At 36.7% G+C, this 21301-nt stretch overlaps 2 protein-coding genes across 3 annotated transcripts; both read right to left on the bottom strand.

The window, feature by feature from the left end:
- Nucleotides 1-10479: 10479 nt before the first annotated feature.
- LOC110696205 lies at nt 10480-12614 on the bottom strand. Of its 2 annotated transcripts, XM_021873490.1 has the most exons (3): nt 11335-12614; nt 11161-11208; nt 10480-11034 (listed from the first exon to the last, which is right to left on the bottom strand). In XM_021873490.1, the coding sequence occupies exons 1-2, from the start codon at nt 11857-11859 to the stop codon at nt 11167-11169; spliced, it is 567 nt and encodes a 188-aa protein (XP_021729182.1). In that variant the 5' UTR covers nt 11860-12614; the 3' UTR covers nt 10480-11034; nt 11161-11166. The 2 variants fall into 2 exon arrangements, with proteins under 2 accessions (XP_021729182.1, XP_021729180.1); XM_021873488.1 differs by having other exon boundaries at nt 10480-11208.
- A 4278-nt stretch (nt 12615-16892) lies between these two features.
- Nucleotides 16893-18152, bottom strand: LOC110696183 (F-box/kelch-repeat protein At3g23880-like). Its single transcript, XM_021873470.1, has one exon. It carries the CDS (start codon nt 18150-18152, stop codon nt 16893-16895), a length of 1260 nt encoding a protein of 419 aa, XP_021729162.1.
- Between the last annotated feature and the right edge of the window lie 3149 nt (nt 18153-21301).

Raw genomic sequence — 21301 nt, 5'->3', positions numbered from 1 at the left:
CTTTATATTTGTTGTACTCTGTCACTGTCTCACTGAATTGTTTGTAACAGGGTGAATGTTATGGAAGTGAAGCTTCATCTTATGATAACATATGGAAAGAGGTCTCATTTCAAACTCAGGTGTATGTTGTAAGTAATATAATTTGCATTTGGAAGTAATACCTTATACTAATACATCTTCAATGACTTTTATAGGCTATGAATGTACCAAATTCTAGTCTTGAGCTCAATCCTCAGACCGATTTTAGCAACATGTCAAATGTAGACCAACGAGGTATATTAAATGTTATATAATTCCTATAATACTTAGGTAGTACAAGCTGTGTGTGAGTTCACATAGTGACATTTTTTTTACATGGATGTAGCAGGTATGTGATGCTTTAGGTCCTTCTTGGTTGCTTTACAAGTTGAAGCTCATCATGGTGCAAGTTTGATGAAGAAAGAGTCATGTTTTTTTATTCTATGTAATCATATGCTCATTTATCCATGGTAAATATTTCGACAATTTTTTTTCCGGGCGAAAAAAAAGTCAAAAATATCAAAATTCACGCGTTTTGAGATATTTTGGAAGATTCAGGGCCTGGTGTCGAAAAGTCTTGAAATTCTAGGAGATACATCTCGGGGTCATATAATGTCGTTTGAAATCGTATATGATCATTATATGTTGTCATAAATGTTCGTGGTAGGCATGAGTTAATGAAATCGGTGCAAATTGTAAACTAGTAAATTGGCCATTTAAAGGCAATTTGGAAGGTTCCACCCATCCAATTGGCCTCCCGAAGGATATTAGGAACCATGGTAAACATTTCGGCAATTTTTATTTTCGAGCGAAAAAAAAAGTCAAAAAATTCCAAAATTAAAGTCTAAGATCCGTGCTTGTTGAGAAATTTTTGAGATTTCGAGGCCCGTTGTTGAAAAGCCTTGAAATTTTAAGATTACATCTCGGGGCCATATAATGTCGTTTGGAACCATATATGATCATTATATGTTTTCATAAATGTTTGTGGTAAGCTTGAGTTAAAATTGAAGGCTAATATCAACGTTTTTTTTTGAAATTTTGGAGGTTTCGATACCCGGTATCGAAAAGACTAGAGATTTTTGGGGATATATCTTGGGGTCTTATAATGTTGTTTGGAACCATTTATGATCATTATTTGTTGTTGTCAGAAATGTTCGTGGTAGGATTGAGTTAATGAAATCGGTGCAAGATATAAACCGGTAAATTGGTCATTTAGAGGCAAATTGGCGGTTCCATTTACCTAATTTGAATACCAGAGGGTATTAGGAACTATGGTAAAAATTTCGACAATTTTTATTTTCGGGCGAAAAACAGTTAAAAAATTCCAAAATTAAAGGCTAATATCCACGCGTTTTGAGAAATTTTTTAGGTTTTGTGTGTCGGTGTCAAAAAGCATTGAGATTTTAGGGGATACATCTCGAGGTCATATTATGTTATTTTAAACCATAAATGATCATTATATGTTGTCATAAATATTCGTGGTAGGCTTGAGTTAATGAAATCGGTGCGAGTTGTAAACCAGTAAATTCGCCGTTTAAAGGCAATTTGGATGGTAATTGGACTCCCGGATTTTATTAGGGACCATGGTAAACTTTTAGGCAATGTTTAATTACAATCGAAAAATAGTCAAAAACTTCCAATATTTAAAGCTAATAACCACGCTTTTTGAGAAATTTTGGAGATTTTGAAGCCCGGTATTGAAAATCTTTGAGATTTTAGAGGATACATCTCGGGGTCATATAATGCCGTTTGGAACCTTATATATTGTCATAAATGTTCGTGGTAGGCTAGAGTTATGAAATCGGTGCAAGTTATAAACCGGTAAATTAGCCGTTTAAAGGCAAATTGGATGATTCCACCCAGCCAATTGGGAACCATGGTAAACACTTTGGCAATTTTTATTTCGGAGTGAAAAAAGCCAAAAAATTCATAAAATCGAAGACTAATGTCCACACATTTTGCGAAATTTTGAACGTTTCGGGACTCGGTGTCGTAAAGTCTTGAAATTCCAGAGAATATTTCTTGGTGTAATATAATGCGGTTTGAAACCATATATGATTATTATATGTTGTCATAAATGTTCGTGGTAGGCTTGAGTGAATGAAATCGACAAAGTTGTCGTTAAAGGCAAAATGGATGGTTCCACCCACCCAACGAGACTCCCGGAGGGTAATAGGGACCATGGTATATATTTCTTCAATTTTTATTTCCGGGGCAAAAAAGTAAAAAATTTCCAAAATTAAAGGTTAATCCACGCTTTTTGAGAAATTTTGGAGGTTTCGGGGCCCGTTGTCGAAAAGTCTTAAGATTTAAGGGGATACATCTCGGGGTCATATAATGCGTTTGGAACCATATATGATCATTATATGTTTTCATAAATGTTCGTGGTAGGCTTGAATTAATGAAATCGGTGCAAGTTGTAAATCGGTAAATTGGTCATTTAAAGGCAAATTGGATGGTTCCACCTACCCAACTAACTTCGGGAGGGTATTATGGACCATAGTAAACATTTCAGAAATTTTTATTTCCAGGCGAAAAAAGTCAAAAAATTCAAAAATTAAAGGCGAATATCCTAGTTTTTTGTGAAATTTGGAGTCTGCAAGGCTTGGTGTCTAAAAGTCTTGAAATTCTAGAGAATACTTCTCGGGGTCATATAATGTCATTTGGAATCATATATGATCATTTTTAGGTTTTGATAAATGTTCATGGTAGACTTGAATTAATGAAATTGGTGCAAGTTGTAAAGCGGTAAATTGGTCGTTTAAAGGCAAATTGGATAGTTCCACCTACCAATTGGACTCTCGGGGGTATTAGGGACCAAGATAACATTTTGGCAATTTTATTTCCTTGCAAAAAAAGTCAAAAAATTCCAAAATTGAAGGCAAATATCCATGCTTTTTTAGAAATTTCGAAGGTTTCATGGCCCGATGTCGAAAAGAAATGAGATTTTAGGGGATACATCTCGGGGTCATATAATGCCGTTTGGAACCATATATAATCATTATATGTTGTCATAAATGTTCGTGGTAGACTTGAATTAATGAAATAGGTGCAAGTTGTAAATTGGTAAATTAGCCGTTTAAATCCAAATTTGATGATTCCACCTAACCAATTGGACTCCCAGAAGGTATTAAAGACCATGGTAAACATTTCGGCGATTTTTTTTCTCCGAGCAAAAAAAAGTCAAAAAATTCCTAAATTAAAGGCTAATATCCACTTTTTTTTAGTAATTTTGTAGGTTTTGGGGCCCAGTGTCGAAAAGTCTTGAAATTCTAAGGGATATAACTTGGGGTCATATAATGCCGTTTGGAACCATATATGATCATTATTTGTTTTTATAAATGTTCGTGGTATGCTTGAGTTATTGAAATTGGTGCAACTTGTAACCCAATAAATAAGCCGTTTAAAGGCAAATTAAACTTACACTTAAAAAAAAAACACCTTTCTAAAATAATTATAAAAACAAAACAAACAATAATTATGTACTCTTTCCGTTCCTTAATTAAATTCCTAGTTCTATCATTTATTGCTAACATAATAGAGAGAAGTAGGAATCTTAATAAGGGACGAAGGGTGTATTATTTTACACTTATGCAACGTGTCCCATTTTCCTTTTTAGCTAATTTTTCCTGAGTTTGCCCCATACTCTACTATTTTTGGTTTAAGAGGAGGATAATGAAAATTATTTATTTGGTTTATATATATGAGAGAGAAGTTATTATTTTTTTTGTGAATAATTTTTTATATATTCATGAATAAGTGTGCTCTTAGGACTTTGACAACATCTAACACCACACTTTTTTCCCCTCAACTCCTTGTAACCAAAAAATTTAATAAATGACTTAACTCTTTCACAGCAAATAAAAGAAAACCAAGGAAATACTCCATAATACATTAGTAAAGAATATTCATTTAAATCAAAATATGGAGTAAATTTGATAAATGTGGAACCGACTTTTACGACATGAAGTGAATTAATAAAGCCAGGGGCTTAGACTAGACTAGCAATGCTGCACTAGGCCGGTGTAATGGAGTAGAGAGAGTTATGATACTAACCACGTCAAAAGACGAATACCACGAGTTAAGTTTTTTTTTTTTTTTTTTCCAAAATTTTTAATTTTAAATTTTCTGATCATCTCTATTCTGTCTCATCACTATAAATTGCTGAAGTTAGTTGAATTAAATGAGGGAGTAAATTTATTTATATTTTTTTGAAGGAAACGACAGAGTAAATTAGTGAGACCTAAATCATTATCACGGAGTATGAAATTATTATGTATTGAGTTAAATATAAAAGGCTAAGTTTTAGGATTTTTTCATCTTTAGGTACCATTTCGTAGCAAAGTTTGTTAGGTTATCTACATGCTAACTCACCGTTAAACACACCATATAATTACTTTTTTTTTTTATTATTAAAAAGGGCATGACTATGGAAAGTCATAAAGTAATTTATGGATGATGGAGATATTTTATGGTGGTGGCTTATGAATATTTGATTTTAAATTTTTTTGATAATTGCCTTAAGCTTGTGCGAAGCCAAGGAGAATTAGAGAAGTTCTCTAATTTCTTATTAACAATTTCCTGCCAGGCCAACGTATGTTGATATATTGTACTCCGTGGTGAAAATTTCATTCACAACATTGACATGTATGTATACTATTTAGTTGTTTCTTTTTGCAACAACCCTAAATGTATACAATGCTAGAGTAGAATTTACTAATCATAGCCGGATGTCTGTATAGTAATATGTATATACTCCGTATAATTTTAGTTTAACAGGTGACCATTTTTTTGTATGTAGTCATAAGGATCATGAAAAGATCGGATATGAAATTCTAACATAACGGTTGTTTCTAAAACGTAGGTATGTGCAACGATTTGACATAAAGCAGAGAGGAAAAATGTCTAATCGTTGCACATAACCTATAACGGAGGTAGTAAAAGAAAACGAAGGGAATATTACACTTTTTTTTTGACAAGGGGAATAGTAAATTAGTAAGGAGATAATTTAAATCTAAATATGGAGTAAATACTTTGTATTCTGATGGGTGATAGAAAAGACATGGAGTAGACTTAAAAGTATTTTTTTTTTATGAGAGTTAACATGAAGTGACTAAGGGCCTTTCTGATAAACTGAATTGGGCTGAAGTGAACTGAACTGAATTGTGTATGAAAAAAGAAAATTATAAAATGAACTGAAATTAAACTGAAGAGAACAATAAACCAGGAGAATAACAATACTGCAATGCACTAGGCGTAATGAAGTGACAATTACACAAACTTGAAGTCTTTTTTTCAAAATGCTTTTTCTTTGTGAACTCAAATTGCTTGTGCCCCAAGTCTGACACTCTAGCGGTAGTACACTACGCGTAGAAATTTTCTCATCTCTAATTCTTTTCCATCAGGGCCATCACTATCAAAATTTGTTAGGTTACCTTAAGTAATTTCTATGAGATTACAGTGGATTTCTATATGCTAAGTTAAACATAAGAAAGCTAAGTTTTCGGATTTCATAATTTGTCTTAAAGTAAATAAAAATAACGAGATATACCTGATAAGTTAAATGCTAGAGTCACTTCAGTGTAAGTGTAAGTTTTTTAAATATAGTGATGAAATTAAAGAGAAGAAATAGTCACAAAATAGGACATGTAAGACCGTAAGTCCGTAACACATTCTTGAAGCTGTAAGACCGTAAGTCCGTAACACATTACATAGACAGCATATTAGCACGGCAACTTGCTTAGATATGAACCACAAGTAATGCACATTCATAGCATACTAACATAACAAGGAGTTTTGGAAGCAAAAGTCACAAATTTCAAAAGTTACAAGTCCTAGCATTAGTACTTAATAGTAGTTCCCTAATGGATCATGTCTTAGCAAAATGTTACATGTAGGCCTAATATACTGGGAAAAGACTTCCATATATAATAGACTAAGACAGCATAAATCGGATTTTTTACGAAACTGAGCCCTATTAGCAAACTATTTACGAATATAGACGCGTGGCCAAACTATTTACGGAATTGAGCTTCTGAGGTAAAACGCTGCCTCGGTCAGCGTTTTACCTCTGTTATTATTTTTTTTTAAATTTCTTATTTAGTGAAATACAAATTTTTTTTTAAAAAAATATGGAAATACATAAAAACGTTGCCTCAGTCAGCGTTTTTGTCTCAGGCTGTAACAGCCCTTAAAACGCTGACTGAGTCAGGGTTTTGCCTGGTATATTTTTCGCGCACTCACTCTTCCTCAAAACTAAAAACTCAAACTCACTCTTCCTCACGCAATAGCCTATCTTCCTCAAAGCTCTGTCGTCGCCGTCGCCGCCGCCGCCTGCTGCCTGCCGCCGTCGCTGCCGCCTATTGCCTACTGCCGCCGCGCCTCTCCTCTTCTTTATAATCACATTGTTAGTACTTCTCACTTATTTGTTTTTAAAATTTAAAAACCCAGGTTAGTTTGATAATTATATACTACATTGTTTTAATTTGATAATGTTGTTGTTTATTCTAAGTTAGTTTGATGTAAATTGACAATTATGTTGATAATTCTAAGTTGGTTTGTTGTAATTTGATAATTGTCTAGTATAAAAGCCCTAAATCGATGTTAGTTTAGTAAGAAAGTTTATGATGAAATTGTGGAAATGTTTGATAAAATTGTTGAAAATGTTGATGAAATTGTTGATAATGTTGATGAAATTGTTGTTTTAGTTTGATAAAGTAGCCTACATTGTTGTTTAATTACGAAAATTTTGTTATGTAGAATATGTTGGTTGTTATAGTGTGAATATGTTCGTTGTGTACTTTGTTGTGGTTGTAATGTGAATTGGAACAATGTTGGTTAATTATGTTTATAGTGTGAATATCTTGGTTGTTTTTGTACGAATTGGTGGAGATTGCATGCAATTAAGATGTGTTTTTGGTTGTTGTATAGAATATGGCTGCACAAAACGCAGCTTTGTTATGCCGATGGGGGGGGGGTGAATTTGTGTCTGATGGACCGAATGTCCAGTATAGTGGTGGAAATATGAAACCATTGCCACTTGGACCGGACATGACTTTCAACGATCTGATGAACGAGGTTCATAGCATTATTGGCTTAAACCCAATGAATGTACAACTTAACATTCAAATGAGGTTTGAGACTAATAATGCGGTTCAAGTGTTACCTTGTTCTAACGATAGACATTTGAAAGCTTTGAGGAGCGCTGTTTTAATGAGGGGTTATCCACATGAGATATATGTAGAAATAGTGTCTACGTGTACGCAACAAAGTACTCGACCAGAGCAACAAGCTACCTATTTTTCCGGTTACACAGAGTCCTTCTGAATGCCCTCACAAGACATTCCATCAACTGAATATGGGATGGGGTCCTTCAGCAGACTGCTTCATGACGATCGGTTCCAGATGTCGTTGAGTTCACATATAGCTTCACCTGTATATGGTGGAACATCTACGACAATGTTTGGCCAATCTGGGCCTTCGATATTGAACACAGTTATATCTTCTCCCATGCAACTCCAAAGTTATTCACCTACGCAGCATGATGATCATACATCACCGTCTCAACCATTGGTGAATCATCTTGAAAATCTACAACATATGGTGAATAACGAGTTGTCTCTGTATGATGCGCTCCGGGAAACAAATGATGAGGCTGAGAGCGAAGAGGAGGAACCAATTTTGGACAACAGCATGGTACGAGGACAAGGTCGCCCTAAGTCAAGGCGCATACGCAATGAAATGGATGAGACCAACCGTCCCGCGAGCAAATGCGGCCTCTGTCACCAGCAGGGTCACAACAAGAGATCGTGTCCCTCTAGATCGACCGGGCACTAATTTTTTATTTTTTCTGTTATCTAGAGTGATGTAGTAGAATAGTACGGTGATTGTATTTCTACATTTCAAATGATTGTAACAGTTGGATTTTTAGATTGAAGTATGAGATTTGAAATTCTGTATTTTGTTATCGCTTATATGTAATTTTTACTTTTTAATTGTTGGATTATAACTGTTTATGAACGGATACCATGGACACCCGAGATAGGACACCCGGACCCACCGACCCTTCTGTCCTTACACTACAGGACACACATCGTAGCGTTGACATTTGGAGTCAGTCGGTTAATCCGGCGGGCATACTGACATGCAGGCACTACACTGTCGCGTTCCTTGGCGATTGGGTTATCGATCCCCGCATTCTGCCTTTCGTGGAGTACGCTGGCTTCATGGGTATACATCGGATGGCGTTCAGAGAGGTCGACCCAGCGCTTGTGAAGAGATGGAGGCAGGAGACGCACTCCTTCCATCTACCTGTTGGGGAGGCGACCGTGATGTTGTAAGACGTGGCGATACTCACACGGCTTCCCATTCATGGGAGTCCGGTGTCTGGATCTGCGTTGGCCGATCCCCCCGGTTATGTAGCTCAGGTTCTCGGGGTTCAGCCAGGACCGGACGATATTAGGGGCGGCGGATTGAGGACCGGCTGGATACGCGACACTTTTCGTGTGTTGCCTGATGGTGCTGATGAGGCCACTATTGCGAGACATGCTCGAGCGTACCTTTTTCTACTCATCTCGGGTGTGTTGTTCGGTGGCAAGAGTGGCAGCCATTTATAGATCATTTACCTGCAGCTGGTAGACCACGACTGGGAGCATATTCGTGGCTACAGCTGGGGCAGTGCTTGTCTGGCGATATTGTATCTCCATCTGTGTAGAGCATCCCGCCGGGGTTCTCGTGAGATCAGCGGACCATTATTTTTGCTTCAGGTAACCTACCTATCTGTTAACAATTTAATTCGGAAAGTTCTTACTTAGTTTACAATTAACCTAGTTTTGTGTGTTTGATGTCCAGTATTGGTCTTGGGAGCACATCCATGTAGGCAGGCCAGATAGGCCTGCTATACATCATTAGGGGCAGCAGGATCAGGACCAGCAGTATGAGCGGTACATTCCTCCACCACGGCCTTCCGCTGACGAGGCGTACGCTTGCAGATGGGTGGTCCCCAAGCTGACATATGCGCATGCGGCGAGGGGCCTGTCGTACTACCGAGACGCCCTTGATCGACTGATCGAGGATCAGGTGAAATCTTTAATTTGTTTATGAAATTGTTATTTATTATGTATACTCTTAACATATTTAATATGCACTAATGTTTATTATGTTACTTTTTATGTGTTATCGCAGATGACATGGGACCCGTATGAAGCTGATTTAGTTGCTGCCATGCCTCCACATCTGCTAGATCATCAGACGCAGTGGCGTTCTAGGGTCCCCCTGATCTGTTTTGAGGTCGTCGAGGGTCACCTACCAGATCGAGTCATGCGACAGTTTGGACTACGACAGACTGTCCCCAGCAGTGTGACACTAGTGCCCGGCTGCACCGCATTGACCGTCGGGGAAAGAGCGACAGGAACTGGCGGACGGAGCATGCCCAGTACATTGACTTGTGGCATCGACGGTTGGAGTTCGTCGTCACTGGTGACCCCATCCACGGCGTTATGGATCCATAAGATCCATACATGGAGTGGTACATGCGAGTTACACGGCGTTTCATCAACCCCAGCTACACACCGCCATCCGCACATTACCATCCATCCTTTGACGTGATCAGGGGATATGTAAGTGTATTTGATTAACTTATTTTTATCAATTTTAAATTTGTATATCATTCAACTAACTCATCCTTAATTACTGCAGGCGTTGGATATGACGGCGATGGTTGACGCACTGTCGGACGTCTTTCCAGGCATACCTGAGCCGCCCAGAGCACAGGTCGAGCGGGTGCGAGATATGGGCATGGCTACCTTGCAGAGATATGGTCACGCCTATCTCGTCCACCCCCGGGACGATCATGGCGGCCACTCTAGTCACTCACAGTTCGAGACTGGCCAGAGTAGCTGTGGGGGTGATCCTTCGTCATTCACGGGCGCAGAGGAGTACGACATTCGCAGTTCTGCGCCCCAACGTCATCCTGATGACCCATCTTCCAGCCAGCTGACTCCGCCAGTACGCCCGAACCCATTTACCACGGTCCGTCACTACAGCCGTCGTCAAAGGCCGAGAGTGGACATACATGATAGAGAGCCGTTACACCAAATTGATGAGTCAGAATAGGATAGAATTATCTGATTTATTTGCTGTAATGACCTTCTCTAATTTGTTGTACATAACACTTACATTACATTATTATTTGAATAATTATTTGAATGAATTTATATCTTGTTTGAATTTCAAATTCCTTATTTGTCCACGTTTGACTCATTTCGTTCAAAATAAATTGTGGATGTGGAGGTGGTGAATGTGGAGGAGGATGGGTGGTGGAGGTGGTGGATGTGGAGGAAGAGGGTGGTGGAGGTGTTGGAGGATGTGGAGGAGGAGGGTGATGGTGGATGTGGAAGAGGGTGGTGGTGGTGGTGGTGGATGTGGAGGAGGAGGGTGATGGTGGCGGTGGATGTGGAGGAGGAGGGTGGTGGTGTTGGTGGATGTGGAAGGGGGCTGCACTGGCTGCTGTTGCCGCCTTCAGCCAGCAGGCAGCGTTTTATGCTTAGGTGTAAAACGCTGACTTAGTCAGCGTTTTTCTCTGTTATGGATACAAGAAAAATGCTGACTGAGTCAGCGTTTTACAGTATTTCCAATTTTTTTTTTTTAAATTTGTATTTCACATAATACGAAATTTTATAAAAAAAAATAATAACCAAAGGTAAAACGCTGACCGAGGCAACGTTTTATGTCAGAAGCTCAGTTCCGTAAATAGTTTGGCCACGCGTCTAGATTGGTAAATTGTTTGCCAATTAAGCTTACTTTCGTAAAACATCCGCATAAATATGAGGTTTGCATCTTAGCACCATATACTTGTATCAAAATGAATCCATGTCACCATCGTCGCGCTCATGAGCTTCTTTTATTTGCCTAGATCGGTAGAGAATTTCATGTCTGATAAAACTAGAGGACATCTTCTAGTATAACAATGTTGTCCGGACCAGGAAGATTCTCCAGTTGTCATCCCGGCCAAGTCCTCTATTACAAAATAAAGATGATCAATAGACAATAGAGATGTTCACAAGGATCTGCAGTTATTCAATGTTCCACCACTTGAAAAGATGAAAAAAAACTCAAAATTAAAAACACGAAGGAAAAGAATACCGGATCTTAATCAGGAAGTATCTCCGGCTGATATACCGGCCAAGTCCCCTATTTAAAAACAAAGATGATCAATGTCAAAATCAAAATCAAAATCAAAAGGATATGCAATTATGCAGTGTTCCACCAATTGAAAATACGAAAATAACTCAAATAAACAGAACATATAGAGGGTACCTCTGGTGGTTCATTAGGCAACTCAGCCGCAGGATGAGGTGAACTTTGAGTAGGAACATAACTCTCAATGATAAACACCTGATCATCAAAGGTTGCAAGTGTTCGCTTTGAGCATTGATCGAGCAAGCCCAGCATCCCAGGCTTTTCACGAGTATAAAAGACTTTGCCAGTCTTTGTGAACCCAAACAATTGTTTACAGTATTTGAGTTCTTTAGGATCTTCGATCATCAAATCACACGAGAAAACAACAGAAGACACCCTTGGAGGACGTTTCACAATCTCAATAATCAGATCATTTTGAGAGTTTGAACTACATTTCGATAAGCACCCTCCCATCACACATAATGCATCGCCCAATAGATGGTTAACTGAGAGAGGAGGGAAGAACTCGAACGTCTCCCGGGCTAAATCAAAGGCAAGGGTTCGGCCTCTACACATACTCGAATACAAAGTCTCATTTACTAGATGTGCATGACCTATAGTCATATCACCTTCCCCCAAACCACTTTCGACCATCGACCACATATTGGATCTAAGTGAATAAACATGAACAATATTAAGTTCTCCATTACAATATGATGGGATTATCCTAACAACTTTATAGTTGTCCTCAGATGATACATACCCAAATCCCCAATTAACCCAGCAACGCCCCCCTCAATAAGATGAATCAGCAGGGTAGTATTTGTGGGATTGGTTAGTGTTAGGGTTATTCAAATAGAAATATTTTCCATATTTTTGAGCTAAACAAACCAACCCATTTGCAGATCCAACCAATATAATCTCATCAATTGTAGTATCAGCTTCAAAATTAACATCTAATCTAACCAAATTGCTTTCAACATTATCAACAACACCATCATCATTATCATGATTAGTGCAAGAGTAAAGGTAAAAAGTATTACCAGATTGAATAAAGAGGGAATGAAGAGGGGTAAAAGGGTCACTAAAGATAATATAACCGGAATTAATTTTAAGATTCCATTGTTTAGAAAGTAGCTTACATTGGATTAAGGGTTTGATGGGAAGACAAGGAAGGATGTGTTGAGCAATGATTTCATCTGGAAGATGCCGACTTTCTTCTTCAACATCATCTTCTTTAGCCATCTTGCCATTGCAGTTGTTGTCTTCCATTTGTAACCCTTTTCCCTTGAATGAGCTCATTTTGTGAGTTGACAAGAGTGAAGAGTGAAGAGAGTGAGTAGAGAGAGTGAGTATGCTTTTCTTTAAATAGAGTACAGTGAGATTACTTGATGGAGTAGTCTGTGTAATAAATTTGTTTTCTAAAAGAGAAACAGACTAATGTAACACTCCGTGAGTAGAGAGAGTTATGATACTAACGCCGTCAACTGACGAATACACAGGCGTTAACTCTTTATTGCTCTTTTCGTCAAATTGCTTGTGCTCCCACCCAAGTCTAACCGTAGTACACTACGTGTGCCCCTAATTGCTACGTCAACGTGAATTGAATGACAGTGTAATTTTTTCCAAGGAAATGAGAAAATGAATTGGTGCAAGTAAATTGGTGCCATTTTAAATACTCCCTCCGTATTTTTTTTAAGTGTAATATTTCTTCTTTTTTTTTTGACAAAAAACTACATTAAAATATTATATCTCTTTCCTCTCATGGTCCTCATCAAACTCGCTGTTAATTTTTTTTTATTATTATTATATCTTTTCTATCACATTTATTATTTTTCAATAAACTATTAACCCCAACTATCTTTCTTTTAGAATGTTTTAATACTCCAACTACCCCACTTACCTCTTATTATATTTAAGTCAATTAAATTGTCTAAAACTATGTGTCGGTCAAAGTGTAACACTTAAAAAAACACGGAGGGAGTATATCTTTTATGAAATTAGAATGAAAACTTTACGGTATGTTGATTTACCCAAATTTTTATTAGTGGCTGATAACACCGTGTGGCAGCAATTACTTGATTTATTTGGTCAGGGATGATTTGGGCGGTTCAGTTAGGGAATACTCGGTCAGGGGTTCCTTGAGAGGTTATTCGGACTAGGGTTACTATACTCGATTACAGGTTCCTTGAGGAATTCGGTCATGAGTTACTCGAGGGTTACTCGATCAAAAGTTACTTGAGGGATTACTCAAGCAGGGGTGACCGAGTAACTGGAATAACCCCAGCCACACAGAAAAATCTAAGTTCGAAGATCTACATACTAACTCACCGTTAACCACACCAAATTTAAAAAGTTTCTCAATTTTAAGGGAAATTTCAATAATTAGCCATAAGATGATGGATATATTATTCGTCAGATTGAATATCTTTAAAAAAAAAAAGAAAAAAAAAAATTGTGTGAAGATGGTGATATTTTATTGTGGTGGCTTATGAATAGTTGATTATTTTATTTATTTTTTTAAAATAATTTTGATAATGGCTTAAGCTTGTGTGAAGCCAAGAAGAATTGGAGAAGTGTAATTTGTTTTAGACAATTTATAAATTATAATGCTAGCTAACAACCACAAAGTGTCAACTCCTCATTCAGTATAACATATTAATGGCTCAAAGTTTATGAAAATGTGATAATAACAGAGGACATAGCATGAAAACTTGAACTGCTGGTTATGAGCCACTAGTAATTTACACAAGCATAAAAGATTTTTACATCCCTTCATTGTTTATAAGATTCATAGCATACTAGCAAAGCATAGAGTTTTGGAAGCCAAAAGCATAGCAAAAGTCGCAGATTTCTAAAGTTACAAGTTGTAGCATTATTTCACAAAAATAATGTAAATGCCTCGTTAAAAGTATTAAAACGTGAACACGTAAATCGAGACATTACTTAATAAGCAAAACGAGACATTTAAGTTATTTTTTTGCCAAATTTGAGCTAAATTTGGACCCTTAAGACCCGAAATAGCCCCGAAAACATTTGATAGAACATTTTCCAACAAGCAAATTGATTAAAAAAAATATTAATAAATTGAGAGTGGGCCTCATTAACGGAATTTTTAACGGCGGAATAATGGTAAGGTTATCGTATGGAAACAAAATGTATATTAAGGTTACAGTGTGAAAAGTGATATATGGTAGGGCACAATGTAAAAAAGTGAAATTAACAGGGTTAGTATATAGAAAAACCCAATAAGAAATGAAGTAAGTATTTCAAAACAAAGAGAGGGAGTACTTTGCACCTTTTTGGTTGAATTGAGATGAGAAAATCTTAAGTTAGGTTATTGAAAAAGCAAAGTCAGAGTAAAAATAAATTGGATGTGAGACGTGACTACACAGCCACAGGGCAGGGGTTAGACTGATAGACTAGCGCCACTGCAGTACTAGGCATCATTAAAATACTCCAATAGACCATAGTATGTCCAATTGTCCATGCCATCAAATCCACCAAAGAATTGAAGGAGTATGACGGGGGTTAAATACTTAAATGTAGCGATTGAGGCTGGTTTTCGCACCTCAATTCGTTTCGTAATAATTGTAGTACTTACTTAGATCATGCACATTTTATTGCATAATTTTAATTATTGAAAATTATTAAAATTTGCAATTACTCGTATATATTATAAAGAAGGATTAAAGGTTAATGTAATGAAAATAAACCAGACTATTCCAAAAATATTTTATATATCATATATTTTTTATTCTAAACTTGATCATATGTGTGGTTCTTTGTCAAGCATATTTGGTCCATTTTCAAATTTTAACCATGGGAGAATGGCCAAAGGGTGTGTACGGATATTATTCAATCATACTTTAATTCTCTCTAGTGACCTTATATGGTTACTATCCTTTAGTTTTCGAGTTGAGGTCTTAAAATTCCTACAAATGATCTAATTTCATTCATTAACGTCTTTTAATTTGGTCTTTGAAGAACATATTCGGACCCTTGCTGTACTATGTATCAAGGTGATCCTCTCGAACCCAAAGGGCCTCGAACCATTTCACTCATGCATTGGTCCAACACTCCAACCTTACCATATATGAAGTATAATATGAGTAATAGCCCTATAACTAACCATTTACTCCGTAAAATGTTTAACTAGTTATTCTTCTATTAATGTGAGACACTCATGTATGTCATTTAAGCTCTTTTTCTATGATTCAGTCTCGTGTGATGCTTAATGGGCTAGAGTGCATCTCTTCATTCATTCACACATGGATCTAATTCATTATGACCCAGCATAAAAAAAGTTTCAACCGTGGGCTTAACTCTTGTACTATCTCAAAAAACAATTCAACCAAAAGAATAAGACTACTTTATTAGGACCTCTCTATTTAAATTTCTGTAGCTTTTGCTTTGTGTTTGACATTTGGAACTGTTTGCTATGCAATGAAATATGAATTTATGATCAACAGAGAGAAGTAAATTTCACAACTAATGTGAATTACGGTGACTAAACTAGTAATGGTTGCATCCCCCCCCCCCCCCCCCCCCCCACACACACACAAAAAAAAAAAAAAAACGGAATTAAGCAAAACGTGATTTCAAAATTTGTTGTGTAACTGAGAAACAAGTTTAATAGTAGAGTTAGTGCTTTCTAGGATCTCATATTGCAAAATTTGTTGTGTAACTGAGAAACAAGTTTAATACTTCCTCCGTTCTGTTAATATTGCAACAAGGAGGAAATTACGCATCCCAAAACACATTTTATATGCTAAATATCTATAATTGTATAAGAGTAAAAATTATAAAAAATTGATATTGTGAAAGTATTATATGAGACGAATCCAACAAGATGTCATTTGACTATATTTTGCTTAACATATAACTCATATTATATGGTCAAACAAGAGTGATGAATAGTGCAAAAAGTCCATTGTTGCAATATTAATAGAACGGAGGAAGTAGTAGAGTTTGAGTGCTTTCTAGGGCCTCATAGTTAGGCACAAGCATATATATAACAATGTCAATTTTGTAAATAATGATATTTCAAGAATACTACTAAGAGGCAATACATTACTATTGAACATTCTCAGTAGTACTATATATGATTTCAATAATACAAAAGACTCTGAATAGTAATTTTGTGTGTCTAACGGTAATGTATTAGGACTTTCCCATAGAGTTTACACCTTTCAACCATGAAGTTGGAGCATTTAATTTTCTTTGAAATCTTAATGATGATTGTTCATTTATTATTACGTGGTTGTAGTCATCACTATTTTGATATTTTCCTTTCCAAAGCCTATTGTATCCATTATTTTAATTTGTCATTTTTCATTCCTGTCTCCGACCCTCTCTCTCATATCCAAATGATAAAAGTTACTCGTATGTTGTTGTGATCTACTATGTGTGTTCAATATAAAGAGTTGTTGGATTTGTTTTACAATACATTCTTTTTACCATATTATTACAGATACAGAAAATAAATTATAGTTGGTCCAACCGTAATAGATGACTAGATAGCACCATCAGTTTTTATTTGTTGCAATACAAAATACACTTTACAAACTACTACGTATAAAATAAGATATCGTATTATACAAGATAGATTAAATATCCATAATTAAGTTTTGCTTAACAAAAAAGTGTAATAGAGTACTTCCCCTGTTCTTCAACACTTCTCACTTCTGTAAACTTCAAACTACAAATGGTGGGATTAAACTAGGAAAGTAGCTCACCATATAAGGTTTCCGAGCTTCATCGAAAGTTACAAGGGGAATGTACTGCTTAGGGGATGAATTCATATCAACCAGAGCTAGCTCCCAACTCTTTGATACCACAAGTGACTTGCCAGTCCCTGTGAATCCCACCAGGCTTGAGTACGACCACGATTTCGAGTTAGAGGATAGTAAAATTGATTCCACAACCTCACCGGATTGCTTCATCATCGATAAATAAGACTCCTTATGCAGGTTCGAGCTGCACAAGGACAAGCACCCTCCCATGACACACAGAAAGTGATTATGAAAACCGGCACTCCTAGGAAAAAGACCGGGAATTTCATCAAACTTCTCAAGTTTCAAATTGAAACCTACAACAACATTCTTCCTAGTAGAATCTCTTGTCTCCATGATCCAATAGAGTGTGTCGTTCACCAAAACACCAGGGTTAGTTTTGGCTAAAGAAACGCGATGATCAAGCCCATGATCATGAATCTGTTTCCATTCCTTGGTCTGCAATGAGAAAACTGACACACTGATTTCCTGAGTGTCATAGTTTTCTGCTATTCTCACTACCTTATAGTCATCAATAGAGGAAACATAGGCGAAACCCCAAGAGATGCAGTAGTTATAAGAATACAAGCAGAGGTCAGAAAACTTCTGCCAATTATAAGCAATGGGGTTCCAAACATAGATGTAACCTGCTAAAGAATCTGATAAACATACTAGGCCGTTACACGAGCCTACCAAACGAAGCTCATTTAGGCTGTTACATTCAAAATTAGGCTCAAGTTTCACTAAGGAATAATCAAGCACTTTTTCTCCTTCTTGAAGGTAGAAAAGATAGAAATCTTTTTCTGCTTGAATAAACAGGCAGTCTACAGGAGAAGAGGGACATAAACTAGAGTAACAAGTTTTTAAATGAATATTAGCAAATTCTTTAGAGGAGACAGTAGTGTACCATTCTTTGGAGACCAACTTTGATCGAAGCAAGGATTTGATAGGCAGTCTAGCCAGTATCTGATGCATTAGTATATCGCGAGGGAGCTCACTTTTCTGCTCAAGAACATCTTCTTGATCCTTATTAACCTCCCTCGCGCTTACAATGCTGCTTGTTCTGGCAGTATTGCAGGATTCAGTAAGCAATCTGATTCCTGAAACTATCTTCCGATGATGTTTCTGACGGATGATGGTTTTCAGACAGGTACTCCTATCTTCATATTCACAAGTATTCATTAATAACTCACTCATTTGATTCATTCTTTCCTATATCCTTTCTTTTGCTTCAGCTAGAGAAGGTTTGATGGATACTCTCATTTGGCAGTTGGATTGCTCTATAAATACAAGAAAAAAATAGAAGCATGTGTTGACAGTTGTGTTTCCTCCCACCCTAATAAATAATTGGACATCTAACTTTATCGACGCTTAACTTTGATATTAATATATTTGAAATATACATTGAGTCTAATCCAACAATACTTTACACAATGATAATATTTTCTTTAGATTTTAGTAAAAATTATAATGAAAGTTAATGCTCGCAAAAGGCTAATTAAAAAATGTTGAAAACGAGTACGCGTACAAGTGTGGATACAGCATGTTTATTTTAAAAATAAGTTTATCTTGGTCCAAGATGAAGACTAAATTTAATTAAAGAATACAAGAAACATGAACCACGTAAACAATTAAGAAGATAATAGTTTGTACATAATAGAGATCGTTATTCAGCCAGCAGCCTCTATTCTCCACATAAATGAAAAACATATTAAAATCATAGTGACAAATGATGACATAAAAGCTCATTATTCTTTTTGGTGCAACAACATTTCATTATTAACATGATAATAGGTATCTTAATATTGGATTAGGATGCCAAGCCAATTATGACGCGACGAACAAGAAGTTAGACGGTAATTAACAAACCATTTAGTCTTAAAAAGCTAAATCAACAAGAAATCTTACATATATCATCGTCCTTTCTCCACTAAATTCCCAACCATTCTCGTCTTTTTCTTCAATTCAATATAGGGTCTAATTAATGACTTTAATCCATGATTAGGAATCCAAATTACCCCCTCTAATTGCCCCTTAAGAAAAGCACTAGAAATTTCAGGAAATTCCATATTATGTTCATTTAATAACTTTATTATAAGTATGGAATTTGGCTCTTGCAAATAACAAAAAGACAGCAGAAATTATAGACAGATTTAGAAGTAAAACAAGATTCCTGTAAAAAAAGATTACAGGATAATCATGTAACACGAGGGCATGTGTTCGAATCCACCTAATAATCATACCTTATCATCTTATCTTCTAATTAAGTCAATGACTAAATCCAGCTTCAACAGCAAGATTTCATAAACAATTCCCACAATTTACAGACTGCAGAGTTCTAATTCAAAGAAACAGTTCCTATCTTATTAGACCTGTCAAATCGACATCGTCATATTTGGTAACACATCTTAGGATAAAATTATTCGGGTTAATTTTGGTTTCGGGTTGATGACTGTGTTTTAGATTTCAAGATTGTCAGGCAGGCTGTTATTGGGTATATTCCGAGTTAGCTTCTGACAGTTCAACCTTAACTCGAGTTTAAAACCTGTCTACATTGCTGGAATAATATGGTAAAATTCAGAGGACTCTTGAAGAAGAAAACTGTAATGAGGATAACCGAAACTGACAGTATGCATTGATGCAAACTAAATTATACGGAGTACTAAAATTGATCCTATACAATCTGACATTCTGATCACTCATAAATTCTGACCCTTTCAGATTGCAAAATCCAGTGACCTGATAATTGATGATACAGAGAAGCAAGTATGGCTAACTGTAGGGCCAGATGAATCTACCATCACTAGTCCGATACGACACTACCCCACCCTCCACCCACCCCCTCGCCCCCGCCAACCGAAATCATACAAGAGTAACAGTAGGACCGGACACATGGTGGTAAATCTCATGGAGCTTTCAAAGGACAGTTTGGGTGGGTCTCTAAGCATAAATGCTAATAAAGTCATAATTCTCCCCAAATTCGACTCTAGCAGGACTTTCGTCCATGTAGTTGCCCATTACTGAGCACATGAAGGCATGACCCTCTTCTGAACTAGACCTTATTACCTATCATAAGACTCTGTCCCCTGAATCCGATACAGAAAAAACAATGGAAGGTTATGAAGGTCTGAAATCAGAAGTTTTTAATTTCGGAAGAGAATCAGTGATCGAAATACAAAGTTCAAGTCATCAAACTTGGATCCTAACAACAGATTAAGGAGGTCAATAAAAAGTTCTTACAGGCATTACTGTTGTAATTTACAGCTTTTCAGAATGCTTTTCGCCAAAAATTATCTAAGAACCGCTATCATCTAGGATCAATACAGGCTCCAGGGGAAAAGTCCATTACTTGATACTTAAATCTTCTTACATTGAACATCTTCATACAAAAATCGTATTATCCAGTTAGGCAATGAATTAATGACAAGAATGAGTCAATGACTCCATTGGCTAGTTTGGATCTTACAGGAAACCACAGTAACAGAACATGTGCCTAACAAATCTAGCAGACAGCAATTAGGGGGCGACTTAGATAATAATAAGGCTTGGTGAGAAAAGCTCAATGTTGGACAATAATAGTAATGTCTTCCATGTTCTATGAACAAAAAACTTCCTGAATATTATTATCTGATGAGTCTTAACGTTGTGTACAGGTCTTTACAAAGGGAAGACTCGATCAGTATTATTATCTGATGAGTCTTAAAAGCCCCCTGAGGCCTGAGTGGTGTCATGAGGTCAACTCATGACTGATTTTAGGTGCTGTATAATCTATGGTGTCTGAGTTAAAGTGGCCATTCTGGACTCTCAGAAGTCAGAAGCTCCTTGGTGCTTCAGGCACTTACATCCAAACATTCCACCAGCATCTGAAAACATACAAGTCACAGTTTGAACATATGACCTTTGAAAGGAGCTTTCATACAATTAATATATTACCTCAAAACCGCTAACAAACATCCTACCTAGGCCCGGTTAGAGAAGGCAGATTTATTTAGCCTCACATATACAAATGAAAAGGAACACTTTTAGCCTTTGGAATGGGCCTTACCGGGGTTGATTATTGTTTGTTATTATCTAATGCTGTAGTAGCCAATAGCTACAAGTCACCTTAAAAATCTTGCAAGGACCTAAAGAAACTTCCTCCTGAATACAATAGAAGATTTCCACTAACTTCGAAAATACACCTCACTGGCTATTTTTGGCTTTTTTTTTACTTAGGGTGGGGGGATCATCTAAATCAATGGTTTCGGTGGCCTTTAACATAGCCTCAACGACACCCAGAAGATGATCTAAAAAAACAGTATGCAGCAACTGAAAGATGTTAACAAGCATTG

The sequence above is a fragment of the Chenopodium quinoa genome, unplaced genomic scaffold (genome assembly GCF_001683475.1).
Source record: "Chenopodium quinoa cultivar QQ74 unplaced genomic scaffold, ASM168347v1, whole genome shotgun sequence".
NCBI classification, from domain to species: Eukaryota; Viridiplantae; Streptophyta; class Magnoliopsida; order Caryophyllales; family Amaranthaceae; genus Chenopodium; species Chenopodium quinoa.
Note: the sequence above shows the minus strand (reverse complement) of the source record. Positions and strands in the feature narration are given on the sequence as shown.

What these genes read in the sequence shown, in the direction of transcription:
- LOC110696205 (XM_021873488.1), bottom strand. Translation starts at nt 11,859, where the DNA reads ATGTGGTCGATGGTCGAAAGTGGTTTGGGGGAAGGTGATATGACTATA. An exon ending in TGCCTAATGAACCACCAGAG is followed by an intron (nt 11,209 to 11,334) that starts GTACCCTCTATA and finishes GTTTTTAAATAG; the next exon opens with GGGACTTGGCCGGTATATCA.
- LOC110696183 (XM_021873470.1), bottom strand. Translation starts at nt 18,152, where the DNA reads ATGAATACTTGTGAATATGAAGATAGGAGTACCTGTCTGAAAACCATC.